General features: G+C 34.9%; 1 protein-coding gene across 5 annotated transcripts in view; it reads right to left on the bottom strand.

Moving 5' to 3' along the window:
• TECPR2 (tectonin beta-propeller repeat containing 2) overlaps positions 1–24,813 on the bottom strand; it is a 149,817-nt gene that overhangs the window by 58,947 nt on the left and 66,057 nt on the right. For all 5 annotated transcript variants that reach the window (XM_074213143.1, XM_074213144.1, XM_074213140.1 and 2 more), the window contains 6 exons: positions 24,253–24,426; positions 14,171–14,351; positions 13,406–13,547; positions 11,638–11,878; positions 10,503–10,592; positions 4,007–4,240 (listed from right to left, as the gene is read on the bottom strand). In XM_074213143.1, the coding sequence (XP_074069244.1) occupies positions 4,007–4,240; positions 10,503–10,592; positions 11,638–11,878; positions 13,406–13,547; positions 14,171–14,351; positions 24,253–24,426 (1,062 nt within the window). The remainder of the gene's footprint in view (positions 1–4,006; positions 4,241–10,502; positions 10,593–11,637; positions 11,879–13,405; positions 13,548–14,170; positions 14,352–24,252; positions 24,427–24,813) is intronic.

The raw sequence follows: 24,813 nt of genomic DNA, 5'->3' as shown, positions 1-24,813 counted from the left end.
AAAACTTAAGTACTCTTAACAATGCAATGACCAGTTCAAAAGATTGATTCTGAATCATGCTTACCACCTCTTAAGTTGGAGGTGATGGACTAACTCTACAGAATAAAATATCTATTTTCAGACATGGGTAATGTGTGTATTTATTTTGATGATTCTTGGTGACTGATTATTATTACTGGAAAGGACTTTTATTTTGGGGGAGAGGTGAGAGTTACAGAGAGAGCAAGGAATAGTGACAAGAAAAATGAACATTAATGAAACATTTTAAAATGCACAGAAAAGAACAGACGGAAGTTCTGAGGGAGATATAGACAAGCAGGACAATTTAAAATTACAATGTTGTATTTGTTATAGAGTTATAAAAACAACTGCATATAAATACAGATTCCCAGTTTCACATACAATCCTTTTTATTTGTTTTTTGTGTGTGGGAAGTTCATGTTTGTTGCTTTTTGCCAAGTTAATAATTAAAGAAAAAAACAGAATTAAACACAGAGGTTTACATTTGATCCTAGAGGCAATGGAAAGCCACTAGAGTTTTTCTGATGATGCAAGTGGCAAGAGTCTTACTTGAACTTTAGGAAAATTACTTTAACAGCAGTGTGGATAGTTCAGAGTAGGGAGAGATGAAGCATATTTGAAATTATCTAAATGAGTAATAAGGGCCTAGAGTGGAAGCCGTCTGAGTGAGAAAAATGAGATGATTGCAGAGATGTCATAGAAATAATAATGACAAGCTTTGCCAATTAAATGATTATGGGGGCAATAAGGAGTTTTGGAACTTTCTGAGAGGAGAATGACATGGTCAGATCTGTGCTTTAGGAATATCCCTTTAGCAGGTATATGAAGAAAAGAGAGACTTGAGATAGGGAGACCAATTAAGAGACTATTGCACTAGTCCAGGCAAGAAGCTGGTGCCTATTTGTGTGGAGAGAAGGGGATGGACAAGAGAGATGTTATGTAGCTAGAGATGGGAAGACTTAGCTAAGATTGAAGAATCAAGGATAACCAAGGTTGTAAACTATGTTAATACAAAGACAATGATATCTTGCTGGTAGGAACTGGAAAGACTTTACAGAAGCTGGCACTAGGTCTTGAAGAATGAGTATCATTTAAAAGGCAATGTTGTCAAGAAGGAAGTGAGGAAAGGCATTCTAAATAGGGGTATGTAGCATGAACAAAAAGCAGTAAGGCAGGAAAATCGTGGGCACTTTTGTTAATCAGTAAGTTCATTTTGACTGAAGTATAAGGTATATGTAGAAGAGTAATAGGAAATAAATTTGGAAAGACAGATAATAGTATATTAAAAGGCTACACTAAATAGTCTGGACTTTAACTTCCTAATGCATGCACAATTTTAATATATTATGTTTAAAAATCTTCACCAGTTATTTTCCCTTCCATCAGACCACACAATTATTCTGTATTGTTCTAGGCAACAGTTTAGGAAGGCCATTTGTAATCTAGAAAGCATCTAAACTGACCATTAAGACTAAAGGACAATGATCATTGTTGGAAGGGATGTAGGAAATCTGGGAGACTAATACATTGTTGGTGGAGCTCATCCAACTTTTCTGGAGAACAATTTGGACTTATGCCCAAAGGGCAATAAAAATTTGAATACCCTTCAATCCAGCAATACAACTACTGAGTCGATACCCTGAAGAGATCATGAAAAATGGTAAAAACAAAAATATTAATAGTAGCCCTGTTTGTGGTGGCAAAGAACTGAAATTGAGTGAATGTCCATCAATTGGGGAATGTCTTAATAAACAGTGGTATATATGTATGTGATGGAACACTATTGTTCTATTAGAAACCAGGAGGGATGGGAATTCAGGGAAGTCTGGAAAGAGATATGCAGAACCAGGAGAACACTGTACACTGTAACACCAACATGGGGGTGATAATCAACCTTAATGGACTTGCTCATTTCACCAGTGCAGTAATCAGGGACAATTTTAGGGGCTCTGTGTTGGAGATTACCATCTGTATCCAGAGAAAGAACTGTGGAGTTTAAACAAAGTCCAAAGACCATTACTTTCAATTTAAAAAAAATGTTGTCTCATGTACTACATAATTTTTCTTTCTGATATTTTAATTTTTCCTCAAGGGTATGATTTTTCTCTCAACACATTCAGTCTTGATCACTGTGTAGCATGCAAACAATGTAAAGATTATCAGACTGTCTTCTGTGGGGAGGGAAGGGATGAGATAGGGGGAAAAAGGATAAAGTTCAAAACCTTACCCCAAAAAATGATAGGTAGAAACTACTATTGTATATAATTGGAAAACAAAGAAAATATTTATATTAAAAAAAAAAGAAAGTATCTAAAGAAGTGAAATCAAGATGACATAAAGATTGCTTGGAGGAAATGGAGGTATTGAGATTGGAGAAGAGAAGAATCAAGGGTCTTCAAGTACATGAAGGGTCATGATGGTTAAAAGAGGTAGACAGAGATACATATAGAGCACTAATAAATATTTACTATTAAGGTATTTAGAAACTTTCAGGAGAAATTTCCCAAAGTAAAGCAACTCAATAATGTCATTTTTAGTCAGTCTTTACATTGAGACTATAAGGCTAAATAAGTCAGTCCATTTGACCTTTTCTTCTTAGTCTCTGCTGTTCTTCAACTATTATACCTAACCGTGAGTGCCTCCCAATGCTCAGTCTGGAATGCTTTATTCTTTTTGTTGTATAATATCTCATTTAGAGATTTCATCAGTTCTCAAAAGATTTTTCTTTATACAGAAGATTTTCTAATCTAAATTACAAATTCTAGTCTCATTTCTGAGCTTGAGTTCTGTATATTCTTTTCTGTACATCTCAGAATGAATGCCCCTTAAACATCTCAAACTACAAAACTGAACTCTTTCTCCCCTTAAGTCCTTTCTTCTTCCCATCTTCTCTATTACTCCTGGGGGCACAACCTGTGCCTTCCTCAATTCCTTACTTGCACTCATCCCCTTATCCAATTTGTTGTTAAATGTTGTTATTTCTACCTTCACAGCATCTCTCATACTTTCTTTCTCTCCACTTCATTTGCCCACTTTCCACTACAGGTCCTTATAACCTCTCACATTTGGATTATTGCAATAGCCTCCTTTGTCCTGTCTGCTTCATGTCTCTGCCCACTCCAATCTATTCCTTCACTTGGCTGTCCAAATGATTATCTTACAGTGCAGGTCTAACCAAGATATCCTTCTCTAATCAATAAACTCTAGTGGTTTTTTATGATCCCCAGGATCACATATTAAATCCTTTCCTCTACAACCTGGCCCCTTCCATCTTTCTCACCTTCCTATCTTTTCCTGACCTCCATGCTATCTATGATTCAACCATACTGACCTCCTTGCAGCTCCTAACTTATGATACTCTATCATCTCCCACCTCTGAGCCTTTACCCAGGCCATCCCTCATACCTAGAAAGCTCTCCTTCCTCACTTCTAACTCTTAGTTTCTCTGGCTTCAGTTACAATTCTGCCTTCTGAGAGAGGCTCTTCCTGGTTTCTCGAGCTACATATGTTGTCCCTTCTGGAATTACTAATCATTCAATCTCTATATGCCTGGTATGGTGCCTAATTATGTACATGTCTATATATTCTCTGAGGACAGGAACTGTGTTTTTTGCTTTCCTTTATATTTTTACTATTTTTACACAGTATTTGGCAGAAAGCATTTAATAAATTCTTGTAAATGTGATATGTCTAGGAGAATTAGAATAATAATAATAAATGCATTTGTTTAATATTTTAAGGTTTTATAAAGTGCTTTCCCCCCAAACAACCCAACGAAGCAGTTTGGCACAAATATGACAAAATTAAAAAAAAATAAAGAACATGAAATAACTTGGGGTTACTTTGCTAGGAAGTTTTAGAGCCAAATTTAAAACTAGATCTCCTGATTCCAAGATAAGCATTCTTTCCTCTGTATCAGATGTGTTTTCAGCATAGTAGATGATCTAAATCATAATTTTAAAAAAAGATAACTCAATAGTCATACCTAGCTGAGAAAGGTCCAGCCTCATCCAATGCATTCCTGTTGGACAGCTTTTAGACAATGTTCTGATAAACACTTGTCCAAAACTATCTAAGCCCCATATGGCATCTTGGCAGGCAGAATATGCTATCATTTCAGTATCAGGTGGAAGCTGAACTGTAGAAGGACGGAATTGTGGATTCTGGTCACTCACACAAAACAGATCCTTGGTACTCTGGCACAGCCACAAAAAACTTCCTGTGGGAGAAAAAAATTCATATTTGTTGTTAAACACCATTTAAAAGTGAGTCATCTGGTCTAAATGTAGAGCAAGACAGAATTTTACTTTTATGCACATGAAAAGTAAACTAACTACAAAAATTGTATAGCTACTAACAAAATGCAAGTTAGCTGGTGACTTATTATACTTCTATTGGTTAGCTAACTCAAACACAAACACAGAATCTATTTGAAACAATGCTGTCAATAGCTAGAATGACAAGGCCTTTTCACCCTTTACATTTGACAGAGGGTGTGGACTATGGCTTTTTTTTTGCACGGTTCCAGTGAACTTTTATCATGCATTACCTTGTATTTTTATTATTTGTATATTTGTCCTACCTGATATTTGATGTCATGGGGGCAAGGATAGTTTTTAAAAATAAACTTTATAGATATCTTTTGTTTTTTATCCCACCAAAATTCATGCCTGTATTATTCTGCCTATCTTCTCTCTCCCCCAAATAATAAATCATTTTTTAAAATTTAAATAGTTTATTTATTTGTTTTTCCAACTACATGTAATAGTAGTATTTAATCAATCATTTTTTGCAAGGTTTTGAGTTAATAAATCATTTTTAAAAAGGAAAAAATAAGGGGCGGCTAGGTGGCACAATGGATAGAGCACCAGCCCTGGAGTCAGGAGTACCTGAATTCAAATCTGACCTCAAACACTTAGTAATTACCCAGCTGTGTGGCCTTGGGCAAGCCACTTAACCCCAGTCCTTGAAAAAAAAAAAGAGAAAAAATAAGAGGGAAAAATCAGCAAAACCAATCAATTTGTCAAATAAAATCTGAAAGTATATGCAGTGGCAGCAGACAAACCCTTTGCCTCAGTTTCCTTAAGTGGAAAATGGGAATGATAGCATCTATCTCACAGGGTTAGGATGAGGACCACGACTGGCATAAAACTGGTGCCATGTGGGGCAGCTAGGTGGCGCAATGGATAAAGCAACGGCCCTGGAGTCAGGAGTGCCTGGGTTCAAATCTGGTCTCAGATACTTAATAATTACCTAGCTGTGTGGCCTTGGACAAGCCACTTAACCCCATTTGCCTTGCAAAAACCTAAAAAAAGACAAAACAAAAAAAAAAACTGGTGCTATGTGCCTGCTTACTTTTTCTCTCTCCTTCCTTCCCTCCTCAAGTATAGTGTTTTCTTTTTATATAAACTTATTATCAAACATAATCAAATACACATACAAGAATATTTTTAAGACTGTAAATGAAACTTTATTAGTTTTTTAAAATGTACATATTAATTTTAATAAGAAAAATGACACCATAAAAAGAAGCAACAATAAGATATTGAACAATCTCCCAAAAAAATCACAGATAAGATGGGACCTAGTATTTCAATGGTATAGTAAACTCTGACAAGGAAACTCCCTAAACCAATGCAGGTAAGCATTTCAACTTAGTCTTGGAACCCTGAGAGGTCATGTGACTAGCTCAAGGTTTCACACAGCCAGGTGTTTCAGTCATCTTGACTCTGAGACCTTCTCTATAAATTCACCTCTATCAAAATGAGTTACTAAATTTTACTGTTTATTTCTTTTTCAGTTTAGAGTTTTCTTCTGAGTTTTATTCTTTCTGTATTTTGTTGCTATTCTTATTTTTAGAATGTATTTTCTTTTGGTCCTAATTTTTTCAGCTCACATCATTTCATATCATTCTTCTCATTTCTTTGTATTATTCACATTTGTCATTTATGATACAAGGATATCTTATTATATTTACATATGACATTGTTATTTTCTAACTATTGGATACAAAGGTTATTTATGATTTTACATGACAGTTTCTGATGGCAGGACTATTTTTATTTGACATCTTTAATGTCAGTGAGAGGGTACACAGTTTTGAAGCTCATTTTGAATGTCAGATTGCTTTCCAAAATTTCCAATTCATAGTTCAAAATCAAATGGAATAAAGATCCTATCTTTGCACAGTCCAATTAGCTTTGAACTTTATTAGTCTTAATTATTTTTGCCAACTTAATGGGAATAAGATGGTATCTAATACTTGCTCTGTTCTTTAAAAATAGTTTAGAAATACTTTCTCTGTTTTTTAGAAAACAAATTTTTCAGGAGACTCTTGACAACTTAAGCCTCTCCTCTAGAGAATTTCCAGTGTGTAATTAATTTCTTACAGAGTAATAAATTTTATTTTCTGCAAACTTATTTAGATTTTTTACCTTTTATTATAAACAAAATCTTAAAAATATGGTTCAATTCAATTTTACTAACATTTATTAAGCACCTATTATTTGTAAGATCCTGCATTATGCACTAATGACAAAAATTCCAAAATTCAAGTTTCCATATTCAAGTTTTAAACTACATTTTTACAAAGCAGTAGTTATCATAACTATATGGTCTTTGTTAAAAATTAGAAATTACTCAAAGGGAAAGGTTAGTTGAATAAGACCCTGAAGCAACTGGAGAGAGAAGTCTAATGTTTAATAGACTTGGAAAATATGAACTGATGCAGAGTGAAATAGGAAAAGAACCAGAAAACTGACTCATATGATAAAACACAATAAGATGAAGATATAATAATGTGATATAATGCAATATAACATATGTAATATAATAAATAAAACATCAGAAGACTTGAGAATTCTAACCAATGAAATAACCACTCATGAGTTTGGAAGAATGCTGATAAGGTGACTCCTCCCTCGCTCTGCCCCTCTTCTCAGTGGAGAAGGGTCAGACTAAAAGTGAAAAGTGAGCCATTCACATTCAGTAACAGTTAATTTCCTAATTTTTTTTTGTTTAGTTATATGTCTTTACTATAATAGACGATTCTATTATAAGCAAAGGGATTACTGGAAAGTGAGAGCCAGATTTTTAAAGAGGGAGTTGATAACCATTTAACAATGATAAATGAATTTAATGATAAAAGAATTGAAGAAACCATTGAGAGAATATGTGTAGAGTGAAGAGGTACAAGGACAGTACTTGGGGTCATCCATGTTTGGTGGGGTAGGAACTGAATGATGATCCTTTGGATAAGGTTGCTAAGAGGCAACCAGACAAGTAAGAAAACTAAGAATGAATACAGTCATGAAAGACAAGAGACGAGACCCTATCCAAGAAGAGAAGCTTGTGTCAAGTGACAAAAAATGGTCAAGTCAAATAAGGTCAGAGTTGGAATGAAAAGAGTCAGGAAAAATCAGCAGTTTCAGTTCAGTGCTAGGCTTCAAAGCTAGATTAAAAGGGCTGAGAACTAATTGGGGGTGTACATACCACAAATAAATCAAAGACAGACAGAAAGATCCCATAAGGACAAAAATATTTATAACAATACTTTTTATAGAATCATAGATTTGGAAACAAAGTAGTTCCCCATCAATTAGGAAAAAGATAAACCAGATTTTATGAGTTGAAAGCAATGCATGATAAGAAATAGTGAATATGCCCAATAAGAAATGATAAATATGATATTAAGAGAAATATGGTAAGACTTACTAGAACCAATAGAGGGGGATAGGAACAGAATCAGGAGAACAATTTTTATGATCACAACAATATAACAGAAAATAATTCTGAATGATTACACAATTTTAATCAATGTAGTAACTAATTACTGCTTCAGAAGATTGATAATAAAGCAAGACAGCTACCTCTTGACAGAAAGATGATGGGGTAGAGCAGGGATGGGGAAACTTCTTTCTGCCAAGGGCCAAAAATGTAAAAATTAGCCCATTATCTTTGGCCAAACCAAAGATGGACATTCTTCATCCCTGGAGTAGAGGTACAGAATAAGACATATATTTTCAGATAGTAAGTTCTTCTCCCAGGAGCTAAATTCTTTGGGTTTGTCATAGATTACTATGGTCCTTTACCACTATTTCTTTTGTACCTAATTTATTCCCCTGATCCACTTCTCTATTTCTTAGCCAGTAGCAGATAGTTTTGACGTCTGTCATTTTATAATACAATTGTAGATCTGGTACAGCTAGATCACCTTCCTTTGTATTTTTTTTTGTTAATTTCCTCAATATTTTTGAACTTTTGTTGTTCCAAATGAATTCTGTTACCATTTTTCCTAGCTCTGTAAAATAGTTTTTTAGTAGTCTGATTAGTATGGCACTGAATAAGTAATTTAATTTAGGTAGAATAAGACATACAATTTCACACATGGCAAATGAATGGTGAAGAACTGTTTGCTTGAATACTTGAATTGAGTACTTGAATTAATGGACAGTTAAGGAGAGGGAAAAAAGGAAAAGGAAGGAAGGAAGGAAGAGAACATCAATAAAACATTTAATGGCTACAAAAAATAAAATGAAGAGAAATTCAAGTGACATAAACAAGGTAACTTTGTCACTCCCATGCTAAGTTTAATAAACAATTTTTAAAAAAATTTTTCAGTTTCATATACTCTTTATATAGTGAAATATTCTTATTTATTATTTATAGTTAAGTTCAACATAAAAAAGCCCCCCAAAAAATAGGCAAAGAACTAGAAGTAACAAACGGAAACAACTCTAAGATTTCGACAGGAAAACATAACAGCTTGAAGGGATGGAATATGAGTATTTTAGCAATGGAAGAAATCTGGATATATTGGTAAGCAGTAGGGAGAAGACAGTGAACAAGGAAAGAATAAAGATTTGTCTAGGCAGACAGAAAGAAAATGATCTAGGAAAAAATTCCCCAAAAAGATAGACAGCAATGGAACCAAGAGCATAAATTTGCTCTGGCAAAACAAAGGACCACCTTCTCCTGATATTGGAACCAGGAGTTCAAGCAGAAGGGTTTTGAAAAGTTTATGTGGAACAGAGAAGACACTCAAAGCAAATAGTGTCTTTTTTAATCAGTAAAATAGGATGGCAGCTAAGTGGCATAGTAGATAGAGCATTGGATTTGGGAATCTGGAAGACAGGAGTTTGAATCCAGCCTCATTTAGTCTATGACCTTGGGCAAGTCACTTAACTCATCTCCAGTTACCCTGATTCATATCAGGCCACTGGACCCAGATGACTCTGGAGGAGAAAGTGAGGCTGGTGACTGAGCACAGCCCCTCACTCAAATCCAATTCATGTGCTTGTCATGGCATCACCTTCCTGATGTCATAGTCTTTCTTGAGAATGAGGGACAAACATCATCATCAAAACAGGAGACAAAGTTTCTTACAGAAGGAAAGGAGGAGATGGAACTGGAGTCCTGAGAATTATACACTGTGAATATTGCGATAAGAGTCAATCTGGGAAGAACCTAAGTATTGCAGCACAGTAGTGAGGATCCATCAGAGATTAGATAGTAAATTTTAGCTTTCAGAAGCAACTGAATAGGAGTAAAGTAAGCAGATGGGTGGCAGGGTTTGGCAATCCAGATTGGAATATGTTAAGGCATAAGGATAGACAAAGGATTAAGAGATTTAGAATAGAAGATAGTATACAGATGAACAAATTACACCAAGACTGTGAAGGGAAGAAAGTGAGCAGAGCAAGAACAATGGATAACAGAACAGGAAGAGGGAGAGAAGAAAGGTAATGCTAAGGACAGAAAAGAAGTCTAAGATTAAGAAAGAAAAGACAGGAAATGAGATTATTGTTCAAAAGAGGAATTTCAAAGGGCAAAATAATGCAAAGGATATTTCTAGGGGACTGGTCTGAGTGGAGAAGACAAAGGGTTGGGATTTGGATAACCAGAGGGAAAATAAAGGCACTGGATACTTAAGGATAAGTGTGAGAAGAAGTTAGGAAGTTAGAAAGTGGTACCCAAAAATTCTTGGGAAAGATAAAAATCACCTACCCCTCAATTTTCTAAAGATTATTTTTGTGTGCCATTGAACATCATCTGATGCCTTTTTCAGACAACTTTGTCTATTCCCTGTATTAGTGATAAGGATATTATTTTTTAAAGGATATTATATTTTTGAATATAAACATGCTTACCTTTGGCAAGACACAACTCTATTGCCTTGCAAAAACAACAACAAAAAAACAAACAAACAAATATAAATATACTTTAGGAAAATTGATCTTTTCTTAAGCACTGGCTCCCTTGGATAATCTAATCTAAACTGCTTCATATGGCTGGTACTATTTTGCTCATGGCAATGTTTAATAATAATACTTTTAAAACTGCATTATCATATCTGTTTATGTGTCAGAGATATGCAAGATGACACCATTCATTCATTCATTCATTATTGTAGAAAACAATAAAAAAAATTTGGCTTGAAATCATTTATACAATTGACCTTAACTAATCAAAAACTAACCAACCTTCTTTTGTAGGAGCAGCAGAAGCCAACACAAACACCCATTTTGTGGCTGAAGCAGTACCACGTGGAACAACATTATTCCAATATGTCCCTGGAAACAATTAAGAGAATTAATCGTTTTGGTTCCTCTTCTTATCTAGTTTTTAATTAATCAAATTCTCTCACAGTCAGTTGTAGATTATCTAGCTAATACAGAAGAATGAATCTTAAGCTTTATGTCTTGTTTTGCTTCAGAACACTGTCAAGACAGATACACACAAAGATGTTTATGAACTCATTTTTTCTGAAAGTAAGGGGGGGAGAGGTGATAGTTGGATTCAGTACTGTGACAAATTCACAGAGTAGGCAATTCATTCACAGAAAATGGACTTACTACATTTTAATTCAAAAATTCTTTGAAGAATCTTTACAATTATTCCATTTTAAGCAGTGGCACTATTTTTTTTTCTCAGGGAGAACACAGACTATTTTCTGATTCAGTAAAAGAGAGGTTAATCTTCATTCAAGACAAAATAGAACTTCTTCTTCCATATTCTTACTGTCATACATTTGAGAGGTAGTGGGAACAATAAGATATACCTTGTCCAACCTTATGTATTGACAGATAAGGAACTGAGGCCCCAAAAGAACTGCTAATGTAAAATTTGAAGTTTGGGTGTATTTATTTTTTCATATAAATATAAAATTTATATAAAGGTCATTTAAGAGTTGCACTATTCATAATATATCATAATACATCATAATACATTTCTGATAGTAATTCATCATTTTACATCAAGACACACTGATTTTTTTTTTTTGGTTTTTACAAGGCAAATGGGGTTAAGTGGCTTGCCCAAGGCCACACAGCTAGGTAATTATTAAGTGTCTGAGGCTGGATTTGAACTCAGGGACTCCTGACTCCAGGGCCAGTGCTCTATCCACTGCACCACCTAGCTGCCCCTACATACTGATGCTTCCAAAAAAAGTAATGTCAGGTTTTAAAAAATCGAAAGTAATCATACAACTTTAAGACCCCTTTCTATTAATCTGTCCTCAAAGCACCATCTTTAAATCTTGTATCCTTTTCATTTGAGGATATAAAAGCTTATCTTTCAGTATTTACTCTTAGAACAAGAATTAAAAAATCCACTAACCTACTAGACTTCCTTTTGCTACATGGAATTCATTCTTGCCTGATGAAATCCAAACGCCACTGTTGTTGACACCAAGCAGGCTCGGCTGACACTGAAGCTGCTGTGACCAAAATGCCATTCGTAGTTTGTCTGCCACCTTCTCCACAGGAGCCTGTGCAACTGTTGCCACTGTGTGCGTGGCATGAATTAGTGTCTGGAACAAGCTGCATTGGTCAAACACCACATAATCTGTGATGCTTACCTAGAGAAAATACCACAGAATATGACAGCCAAGAGTTCATTTACACACTTGCTTGTTCTCTGATTAGTTCCTATGCCTCTTTCTCTCTGAATTTCTATTCTCAAATTCCCTTAATGACCTGGGTCAAATACCCATTCCCTAAGCCCTTTGGTTTTCAAAGCATGGTCCAGAGACTCCTGAGGGTTCATGAGATGATAACAGGGAGTCTACAAAGTCAAAACTATTTTTATAATAATACTAAAATGTTTAATTTTGAATATAAATATCTATAGGTACAACACACATAAAACCAAAACTCTTGGGGGATGGGGGCTCAAATAATTTTTAAGAGTATGAATGGAACCCAAGATCAAAAAATATGAGAGTCACTATGCTAGGCTATTTAATCTAATCTAAAGAGCATTTATTAAGCACCTGTTACAGACAAATTTGAGTTAGGTGTTGGAAATACAAAAACAAAAAGAAAATCAGCCCCTGTTCTTCATGTCTACAAGGGAAAACCAGTAAATAGATAAGTTCATTCGTGATCATTTGATAAGGAGAAAGTACTAAAAATAAAAACCTAGGAGAAATCAAGAAAGGGCCATGAATTGAGTCTAGAAAGCAGCTATAGAATCCTTCTAAAGGTATAGAGGGAGCATGTTCCATGAATGAAGGGGAAAGACTACAAAGAGGCATGGAAGTGGGAGACAAAATAATAAATTTGAAGAATAAGAAATTAGTCAGTTTGCCTGGAAGAAGCATTTAGTAAAAATCCTCTTTCAAATCCAACCAGAAAATAACAAAGACTATATACAAAAAATCACTGAGATTACAGGCCTTAATCAGTAAAAAAATGAATGCTTTGTAAAATATATGGGCAGATAATATTACATAATGGACACTCTTTACACCCCAGAATGTTTTGCCCACAGATGTGTTTATTTAAATCATAAAACACAGACAAAAGAAAAACCTTTATTTTTCTGATTCAGCAAGTATTAAATTATTATTATTAAATTATTCAGCAAATTATTAAAAATGAAACAGGACTTCTTTTTCCATATTCTCACTGTCATACATTCAGAGGTGGTAGGTACAATAAGGGTCACCTTGTCTAACCCTCCTTATTTGACAAATAAGGAAACTGAGGTTCAAAAAGAACCTTGCATATATACATATATATATATATATATATATATATATATATATATATAATCCACAACCATTTAAAAATAAGCAGTATGGTTGTCAATATAAATACAAGTCTGAAGACTGAAAAAATTTGAACCTCAAAATATGACATACTCCAAAACTTCACTTTTAGTGTTATTCCCTATTAACTTTTACAATAGATCTTTGATGATTGATAACAAAATTACATGAGGAAGGGAAAGGAAGAGAAAGAAGAAGAAGAGGAGAGGAGAGGAGAAGAGAGGGGAGTGGAGAAACAAAGAGAAACATAAAGACAAAGAAAGAGAGAACTTGAGATCTCCTGAGAATACATATTGAATGGAAAGTGTCCCTTATTGATAACTGAATGCCTACTTGCCACCAATGGTCATCATCTCCTTGAGGTTTCTTGGAAACAACTCCAGTTCTGAACCAAAGATTTCCATGGATGTCCAAAGCCCATATGGTTTGTTGATCTCCAAGTGTTATACATACAGGTTCCAAAGCTTGCCTTTCACTGCAGACATTTAGAAATATCAAAGGAAAAAAAAAAAAAAAAAGCAAATCTGAGTAAAATGACTGAGCCATAGTCCTATCCTTAAGGATCTAACAACATCCAAGGAAGTGAGGGGTGTGGGAATTTGTACATCACCATCATGTAGCAAAGCACATAGCTCTGAGAAACTGATATCACCTCCATGACCTAAGGAGGAACCAGAGTTTAACTTCACAGAACAAAAAGGGAACAAGAGGAAAGGTGGCAATGTGATAGAAGAGCAGCAAAGTCTCCTTAAGTTCTCACTCTTGTACCACAACATAACAACTCAGAAAAAAAGAATCATTGAGAATTCTAGGGAAGTTCAAAACAACTTTTTTCTTAGAACTGTGAACATTTATATACCCAATTTTAACAGAATTAGATGAAAATTGAAAGTCTGATACTAGGCTAATGTGGATTCTACTCAGTTTTCCTAAATGTGGAAAAAAAGAAATCTTTGGGAATAAAAAGAAATCAGATTCTGAATAAAAAATTTCTTTTATCAAAGCTTATGGCATCTCAGACAAAAAGCAGTTTCAGTACACTGGATTATGAATATACAATATTCTTCTACTTCTTAATCCTTACTAATGTTTTATTACCTTATAATATCACATTTCCATTGTTCTCCTTCAGGACAGAAGCTGCTCACTCCCTCTCGATAAAGAAGTGCCCTTTGTTCAGTTAACGCCCATACCACATTGTTTCGAGATGTGATCTGGGACAGAGGATATGGGCAGTCAATCTTCACAGCTCTGGCACAGGGACGATCCACACTCAAACCTTTAAGTAAAATAAGATATAAATCCCCAAAGAATCACTATTATTTTTAATTTCTCATTTATGCCTATAGTTGCCATGCTAGTTTGGATCCTTATTATGTCTTTCCTGGATCACATCAATATTCCAGAGTCTAGATCTTCTTCTCCTACAATTCCCCCTCACACTACTATGTCTCTCTGATCCTGTCCTTGATTTGTCCAGAACCCTTCAACAAACCTCCATGGTCTACTAGATTCCTTATTCTGGCATCCAAGGTTTTCCATAATGTAGGCTGCTATATATCTTTTTTTTCAGGTTGTTTTTTATTTTTTTGGTACAGCTAGGTAATCATTAAGTGTCTGAGGCCGAATTTGAACTCAGGTACTCCTGACTCCAGGGCCGGTGTTCTATCCACTGTGCCATCTAGCCACCCTGGCTGATATATATCTTTCTGTACTTTTCTAATCCTACACCTTAACATTTAGTTAGGCTTTAGTCAAACTGAATTATTCACTTTTTTCCCAAATATAGTCCACATTTTCCTGTCTATACCCTTGATCACACTGATAGTCTACTCCTTAAATGTCCTCTCATTTCCATTAGCTGATATCCTACATATTTTTGAAAATTTAGCTCAAATGCTACCTTCCCCAGGAAGACTTTCCTGATTCCTTCAGTGGGAAAAAATTTTCTTCTTTCATCAGATAGCACTTTATATACCTCCTTAAGTACCAATCACAAATTAATTTATATTATATTTACATATGAGTCCACAGGCACACACAGCACAACATAACAAATGATATCTCCTCTAATGTACTATAAGTACCAAGTGACTTGACCAAAATCACAAACCTAATAAATTACATAGAAAAACTGGAACTTAAATCCCAGTCTGACTCCTCATTAAGTTCTGTTTTCACTACATTGTGCTGCCACCCAATCATGAGGAAGGTATTAATAAATTCAGTTGAAGTTTTCCTGGTAGCTAATAAAATTCTGTAATACTAAAAACTATGTAATCCTTACTTTCAGACCATGACTAGGCCCTATTACTTGAACTTGCTTCCAAGGCAATCACATATTACCATGCTGATGCTTCCAAGCTTGAACATTCTCCCATACCTAGGTTCTTAGACCTGTTCCTTCATTGTACATTTGTGATGACTAAGGGTCAGAGAAGTTAAGAGACTTCTATCGGGTCTTTCAGGTGATTGGAAGAGCAAGTATTCAAATCTTCCAGACCTCAAACTCAGTGTTCTTCACATTATATGAAAAAATTTCATTAATTTGCCCTAAGTTGTCAAAGATTGAAAGCCAATTTAGAAATATCTGAGACCTTTGACACTCACCTTCCTTGCTGTTCCCCCAACAAGACACTCTGCCCACTCCAGGTATTTTCTTTGGTTGTCTCCCATACTGGAATATTCTCCCTCTTCATCTCCACTTTCTGGCTTCCTTCAAATCATAGCTAACATCCTACTTTCAAAAGAAATCTTTCCTGATCACCCTTAACGCTACTGCCTTTCCTCAGAAATTATCTTCAATTTATTTGTCTTTATTTATATATAGCTGTTTGCATGTTAATTTCCACATTGGAGTCTGAGCTAACTGAAAGTAGACAGTTTTTGTCTTTTTTTTATGTTTCTAGTATTTAGACAGCACTTAACAAACATATGACTGACCAAATTAAAAATTAATGTAATTTCCAGAAGTATGACAAAGTAAAGGTATCTAGAAAAGTGTGCTAAGTGACTTTTTAAAAAAAAGAGTGATAGGACATCTTTTCATACCATATAGGAACTTCCTACTCTTATTTACACTTAAGGACAATTCTGGTTCTTGCTAGGCTGACTGTTCTCTTAAGAATTCCTATTCGGTTAACAATACCCTGATCCCAACAACTTTATGTCAGAAAAAAAGAGGTAAGAACCTTAGGATACTATATTTTTGAAAGGTTGCTAACAACTGATCTAGATGCTCTCTATGACTTATTTCTAAGTGTTGCTTATTGGGGAAAAAAATTGGGAATCAATCATTATTTGTTGAAAATCCAAGTGATTAAATTATTCTTACAGACTTATACTATCTACAAAATTTATAGTCATTTACACAAATCCATTAGGGCAGGCTAAGTGGAACTTCTTCCCATAATCCATCCCAGAGACCGATAAATGAAGTTGCTATTGTAGAGCAATATTTCAGTTGTTGCTAATAGAACTTATGTGAATCTCATTACTATTTCCTACTAATAAACAAGCCCAATTATAAGTCTTCCAAAAGTTAAAGATTTCCTAGGATCAGGTGAATTGTTATTTATTAGAAATACTTCCTCTTTAGGTTTTCTGGACATGAAATGGAACAGTAAGTATATTCACTATACAGCCTAAGAAGGGGAAAAATGATTCTATTAATTTCACATCAATTGTCACATTTTAGATCTGGAATGACAGTATAAATGATCTGCACAGGATTCATTTTAAGAAGAAATTAACAATCTGCAAATTTAACTCAGTTCAACAAACATGTATACATATTAAACTGTGCTACATGCAAGGGATAATGAAGACCAGAAACAAAATAGTTCCCTCATTAAATAGGCTTACAAAATAACAGCAAGTAAGGAAAGAGTAATAAAATATGTACATAAATAAGTATAGGATGAAATAGAGTAGGATAGAGGCAAAGAAGGACTCCACAAAATATTCTAAGAAAATCTGAGCAAGTCAAAATGACTTTCATCCATGTAGAAGAGTGACAGGGAAAACTTCAAGGGACTGGTGGCAACTGAATTAAACTTTAAGGAAATGAGGAACTGACAGGCAGCATGGTGCAGTAGAAAGCACCCTGGATTGGAGTCAGAGGGTCTGGTTTAAATTCCTGTCCCTACTAAACTTCTATGTTAACTGATGGTACCAAGACCAATTATTTAACTGCTCTGGACCTTAGTTTCTTCAAGAACGTTGCTCTAAACTTCCAGTCAAGATGGCAGAGAGAAGACAGGCATTGTGTTAAGTGCTCCTGGTGTCCCTTCAAAAACAACATGAAAGAAACCTCTTAACAGAAACTTGATTGACAAAACCCAGAAAAAGAAGCTAGGAGAAGAATACCTACCAACAAGGTCTGTCTCAGGGGACTGTGGGTGAACCAGGAGAGGAGACCTGAGGGCCAGCTCAGGGACAGCAGTGGGGGGAAGCCACAGGACTGTCATTAGCCTCAGAGACTTTGGAAGGTCAGAGAACCCACATTAGCCTAGGAGTCTTTGGCCAGGGGGGAGGGGAGGTCTGGGGGACCCAAGTTCCATACTTTTAGCAGAGCATTTTTCCAGGAACAAATGGAAGCCAACCCCCACCCCCTCAGGATCAGGTGTGGACTACAGAGCATTCAGTCCATTGTTTAAAGCCAGCTCAAACCCTGCTGCTCCTTTTCACTCCCACCTCATCACCTCCTTACTCCCTCCAGGATAGGGAGAAGGCTTCAATCACTCCAGAGAAAACAACCAGCATGCTCTACTGCCCAGCCCTTGAATTACTAAGTCAAGTGGACAAAGCCTCTAGGGCTTTCAAAAGCAAACCTCTGAGAGCCAGACTCTCTACCAACACAATCCTAGGAAAATGAAGAAAAGTCATCAAAAAGGGCGGCCCATGGAGAAATACTTAGAAGAAATAGATTCTAACCCAGAGAGATCTAGCACTTTTGAGGAGAATATGAATTGGTCTCCAGTCTAGAAAGACTTTCTTGAAGAAATCAGGAAGGAGTTTTAAAAATCAATTGGAAAAATTTTGAAAAAGAAACTCAAGAGAAAATTAACATATTGCAAGAGAAAATTAACATCTCACAACAAGAAAACAAATCCTTGGAAAATACAATTAGACAAATAAAAATCTCACAACTACCCTTGGGCATATGAAAAACTCCTTCAAAAATAGAATTGACCAATTAGAAAAGGAGTTGCAAAAGGTAAATGAAGAAAATTCTTCTCTAAAAAAAAAAAAAGAATGGAATCTGTGGAAACTAATGACTTCATGAGACAAAAAGATTCTGTTAAACAAAACCAAAAGATCAAAAAAGAAAAAAAGAAGAAAATGTAAAATACTTCATCAGCAAAACCACTGACCTCAAGAAATGATCGAGAAGGGACAACCTGAGAATTATAGGACTTCCTGAAAACATTGAAGAGAAAAAAAAGCCTGGACTTAATAACACAGGTTTTAGTGATGGAAAACTGCCCTGATATTATGGAACCAGAGGGCAAAATATTTATTGAAAGAATACATCGATCTCCTCCAGAAAGAGGTCCTAAAATGAAAACACCAAGGAATGTTGTGACCAAATTCCAGAACTATCAGATAAAAGAGAAAATCCTGCAAGCAGCCAGAAAGAAACAATTTAAATACCAAGGAGCCACAGTAAGGATTATGCAGGACCTGTCTGCATCAATATTAAGGGATTGAAGGGCCTGGAATGAGATATTCTGAAGAGTAAGGGAGCTTGGAATGCAGCCAAGAATCCACTATCCCGCAAAGCTGAGCCTTCTCTTCCAGGGGAAAAGATGGACATTTAATGAAATGGAAGACTTCCAACATTTACTGAGGAAAAGACCAGAGCTAAATAAGAAAATTTGGATATCAAACAGGAGGTTCAAGAGACACATGAAAAGGTAAAAAAGCAAAGCAAAACTACTATCCAATAAGATGAAACTGGTTATATTCCTATCTGGGAGAAAGATTCTCATAACTCTTGAGAACTGTAACTCTATTAGAGAGAATGTACTTAGCCAGAAGTGATGGACACTCATGACTTATCCATGAGGTTGCTACCCAATAAGCTGAAACTGACTATATCCTTACCTGGGAGAAAGACTCTAATAACTCTCGAGAACTGAAACTCTAATAGAGAGAATATACTTAGCCAGAAGTGACAGACACTCATGACTTTTCTGTGACTCAGATTGAATGATTTAAAAACAATACCTCATTAAAAAGAGGGACAGTAAGGAGATGGGAGGATGCAGGAGATTGAATGGGGTAAATTACATTACATTAAGAGGTACAAAAGACCTACTGCAATAGAGGGGAAGAAAGGAGGAAATTAGAACCACCTGAATCTTCTAATCAGACTTGACTTAAAAGTTAACTTACACACACACTCAGTTAAGAAACTTTCTTACCTTTCAAGTATTAAAAGGGGAAAAGGGGAGGGGGATGGGAAGGGGAGAAAAAGGGGAACTAACAGAAGGAAGGGAAGGAGGAAGGGGAAAAGGGAAAGGGGAAAGAAAGGGGAAGAGGGTTGATATAGGAGAGCAAACACACTGAAGGTGGTGGTATTCAGAAACAAAATACTGGGGAATATGGATAAAAGGATAAAAAGGTAAAAATATAAACAGAGGGAATATAGCATGGAAGGCAATAAAGCATTAGTAATTATAACTTTGAATGTGAATGGGATGAATTCCTCCTTAAAATGTAAGTGACAGCAGAGTGGATTAAAAACCAGAATCCTACAATAGCCTGCTTACAAGAAAAAACTCATTTGAAGCAGATATATGTGTGTATATATATATATATATATATATATATATATATATATATATGTATATACATATATATATATACATACACACACACACACACACACATATATATGTAAAAGTAAAGGTTGGAGCAAAATATATTTTGCTTCAGCTGAAGTGAAAAAAGCAGGGGTTGCAATCCTTATCTCAGACAAAGCAGCTGCAAAACTAGATAGCATTAAAAGAGATAAAGAAGGAAACTATATCCTCCTAAAAGGTACCATAGACAATAAAGTAATTTCATTACTAAATATGTATGCACTCAATGGTATGGCATGCAAATTCTTATAAGAGAAGTTGAAAGAGCTACAGGAAGACATGGACAGCAAAACTCTACTAATGGGAGACCTCAACCTCCCACTCTCAGATTTAGATAAATCTAATTGTAAAATAAACAAGAAGGAAGTTAAGGAGGTAAATAGATTTTTAGAAAACTTAGATATGATAGACTTATGGAGGAAATGGAATGCAGATAGAAAGGAATATACTTTTTTTCGTACAGTGCATGGCACTTACACAAAAACTGACCATGTACTAGGGCATAAAAACCTAGTGATTGATTGCAGAAAGGCAGAAATAGTGAATACATCTTTCTCAGATCATAATACAATAAAGATCATATGCAATATTGGGCCAGGTAGGGGCAGCTAGGTGGCATAGTGGATAAAGCACTGGCCTTGAAGTCAGGAGTACCTGGGTTCAAATCTGGTCTCAGACACTTAATAATTACCTAGCTGTGTGGCCTTGGGCAAGCCACTTAACCCCATTTGCCTTGTAAAAAAAAAAAAACCTAAAAAATATATATATATATATATATATATATTGGGCCAGGTTGCTATAGACCCCAAACTAATTGGAAACTAAATAACCTCATTTTAAAGAATGAGTGGATCAAACAACGAATTATAGAAAGAATTATTTCATCCTAGAAAATGACAATAACGAAACAACATACCAAAACCTATGGAAAACATTCAAAGTTGCTGTCAGGGGATATATCTTTAAATGGTTACATGAATAAATTAGAGAAAGAGGAAATCAATGAACTAAATATGCAACTAAAAAAATAGAAAACTATTGAACTAATAAATAAAACTAAGAGTTGGTTTTATGAAAAAACCAATAAAATTGATAAACCTCAGGTCATTTCATTAAAAAAAGAAGAAAACCAAATTGCTAATATCATAAATGAAAAAGGTGAACTTACCACCAATGAGGAGGAAATTAAAGTAATAATTCAGATTTTGCTCAACTCTATGCCAATAAATTTAACAATCTAAGTGAAATGGACAAATATTTACAAAAATATAAGTTGCCCAGATTAAATGAAGAGGAAATTAATTACCTAAATAACCCTATCTCAGAAAAAGAAATATAATAAGCCATTATTGAACTCCCTAAGAAAAAATCTCTAGGGCCAGATGGATTCACTAGTGAATTCTATCAAACATTTAAGGAACAATTGGTTCCAATTTTATATAAGCTCTTTGGAAAAATAGGTGAAGATGGAACTCTGCCTAACTCTTTCTATGACACCAATATGGAACTGATACCTAAACCAGGAAAAGATAAAACAGAGAAAGGTATATCTCCCTGGTGAATATAGATGCAAAAATCTTAAATAAAATCTTAGCAAAACAATTACAAGTCATCACTAGGATAATACATTATGATCAAGTAGGATTTATCCCAGGAATGCAGTGTAGGTTCAATATTAGGAAAACCATTAGTATAATTAATTATACCAATAACAAACCTATCAGAAATCATATGATTATATCAATAGATATTGAAAGAATTTTTGACAAAATACAGCACTCATTCCTACTAAAAAGACTAGAGAGTGTAGGAATAAATGGATTGTTCCTTAGAATAATAAGCAATATCTATCTGAAGCCATCAACAAACATTATATGCAATGGGGACAGGCTAGAGGCATTCCCAATAAGATCAGGGGTGAAACAAGGATGCCCACTATCACCACTACTATTCAATATTGTATTAGAAATGTTAGCTTCAGCAATAAAAAAAAGAAAAAGGAATTAGAATTGGGAAGGAAGAGACAAAACTCTCACTCTTGTCTGATGACATGATTGGTATACCTAGAGAATCCCAAAAATCATCTAAAAAACTAATAGGAAATAATTAGCAACTTTAGCAAAGTCACAGGATAAGAAATAAACCCTCATAAATCCTCAGCATTTCTATATATGAATAGCAAGATACAGCAGAAAGGGCTAGAAAGAGAAATCCCTTTCAAAGTAACCTCAGACAATATAAAATACCTGGGATTCTACCTGCCAAGGCAGACTCAAAAACTTTTTGAAAACAATTACAAAACACTTTTCACACAAATATAATCAGATTTAAATAACTGAGCAAACATCAACTGCTCATGGATAGGTCAAGCTAATATAATAAAAATGACAATTCTACCAAAAATAAACTAGTTGTTTAGTGCCCTATCAATCAAAATTCCAAAAAACAACTTTAATGAATTAGAAAAAATTGTAAGTAAATTCATATGGAAAAATAAAAAATCAAAATTTCCTGGGATTCAATGAAAAAAAGTGCAAAAGAATCGGATCTAAAATTATATTATAAAGCACCAGTCATCAAAATTGTCTGGTATTGGCTAAGAAACAGAGTGGTGAATCAGTGGAATAGACTAGGTGCATTAGCAGGAAATGATTATAGTTATCTGCTGTTTAAAATACCCAAAAAGTCCAGCTATTGGGATTAAAAAAATCTCTCTTCAATAAAAACTGTTGGGAAAATTGGAAGTTAGTATGAAAGAAACTTGGATTAGACCAACACCTCATACCCTATACCAAGATAAGATCAAAATGGATACAGGATTTAGACATAAAAAACAATATTATGAGCAAAGTAGAGGATCAAGGAGTAGTATATCTGTCAGATCTATGGAAAGGGAAGCAGTTTATGACCAAGGAAGCGATGGAGAACATCATTAAAAACAAAATAGATAATTTTGATTACATTAAATTAAAAAGCTTTTGCACAGACAAAACCACTGTAACCAAGATCAAAAGTAATATTAAATTGGGAAACAGTTTTTACAACCAATATTTCTGACAAAGGACTTATTTCTAAAATATACAGAGAACTGAGTCAAATTTTCAAAAGAACAAGCCATTCCCCAATTGACAAATGGTCAAAGGATATGCAAAGGCAATTTACAGATGAAGAAATCAAAGCGATCCATAGTCATATGAAAAATTGCTTTAAATCACTACTTATTAGAGAAATACAAATTAAAGCATCTCTGAGATACCACCTCACACCTCTCAGACTGGTCAATATTACCAGAAAAGACAATGATCAATGTTGGAAGGGATGTAGGAAATCTGGGACACTAATACATTGTTGATGGAGCTGTGAACTCATCCAACCTTTCTGGAGAGCAGTCTGGAACGATGCTCAAAAGGCAACAAAAATGTGCATACTCTTTGATCCAGCAATACCATCACTGGGTCTAAACCCTGAAGAGATTATGAGAAAGGGTAAAAACATTACATGTACAAAATTATTCATAGCAGTCCTGTTTGTGGTGGCAAAGAATTGGAAATTAAGTGAATGTCCTTCAACTGGGGAATGGCTTAACAAACTGTGGTATATGGATGTCATGGAACACTATTGTTCTATTAGAAACCAGGAGGGATGGGAATTCAGGGAAACCTGGAAGGATTTGCATGAACTGATGCTGAGTGGGATGAGCAGAACCAGAAGAACATTGTACACCCTAATATCAACATGGGGGTGATGATCAACTTTGATGAAGAATACCATCTGTATCCAGAGAAAGAATTGTGGAGTTTGAACAAAGACCATAGACTATTACCTTCAATTTTTGGGGAAAGACCCATTATCTTATTATATAATTTTGCTATTTCTTATACTTTATTTTTCTTCTTTAAGGATATGATTTCTCTCTCATCACATTCAACTTAGATCAATGTATACCATGGAAACAAAGTAAAGACTAACAGACTATCTTCTGTGAGGTGTGGGGGGAGGGAAGCAAGAATAGGGGAAAAATTGTAAAACTCAAACCAAAAAAATCTTTCTAAAAAAAAGAATGTTGCTCTAGACAATATCTAAGATCTCTAAAAATGAGGAAGAAATAGGTTTCAGGCATGGAGATGGAATTAAGTATATCAATAGCATTGAGTTATCAATATATCACAAAAGGAAACATAAGAGCATCATAACTAAACTTGATACTTTACAACCCTGGCAGAAGAGCTAGGATCCCATCATCTTCAACATTCTGTTTTAATTTAACTAAGACTACAATTACTAAGTAAAAGTGCAGCTGAGGTTCGTTACCTGTCTGTAAGTACAAATCTCCATTAGTCCTAATGATCCACGCAGCATCATCACTTAAAGCTACAAACACAGCCTGTGGCAGTGCCTCATACCAGTGCCGCTTCCCTTTGATAGTGACTTTTCCACAGGCAAATGCCTTGTTGGATTTCTGCTCAATCTTCCAAAGAAGTGCACCTACAAAAAATACAGTAATAAAAAAGGATTCAGCATCTATTCTATGCAATATCTTGGGGCAAATATAAGAATGGATATGAGACTCTACCTCCAAAGAGCTCTCAAATCTAATAAGTAAGAATGTACAAATAAATTTAACATGAGAAAGTGTAAGCTTGTGCCATGAGTGGTGTGTAATAGACAGTAGAAATTATTTTTAAAATTCTGAATGTAAAAAAAAAAAGAGCATTCTCATATATGAAGTAGAACCAAAAAAAGGAAATGTCCTTCTGTTCTGGGAAGTTTATTTAAAATTCAATGGTCTGGGGCAGCTGGATGGTGCAATGAATAGAGCACTGACCCTGGAGACAGGAGAACCTGAGTTCAAATGTGGCTTCAGACATTTAA

The sequence above is a fragment of the Macrotis lagotis genome, chromosome 1 (assembly GCF_037893015.1).
Source record: "Macrotis lagotis isolate mMagLag1 chromosome 1, bilby.v1.9.chrom.fasta, whole genome shotgun sequence".
In the NCBI taxonomy this organism is placed as follows: domain Eukaryota; kingdom Metazoa; phylum Chordata; class Mammalia; order Peramelemorphia; family Peramelidae; genus Macrotis; species Macrotis lagotis.
This window is presented reverse-complemented; position numbering and strand designations above follow the sequence as displayed.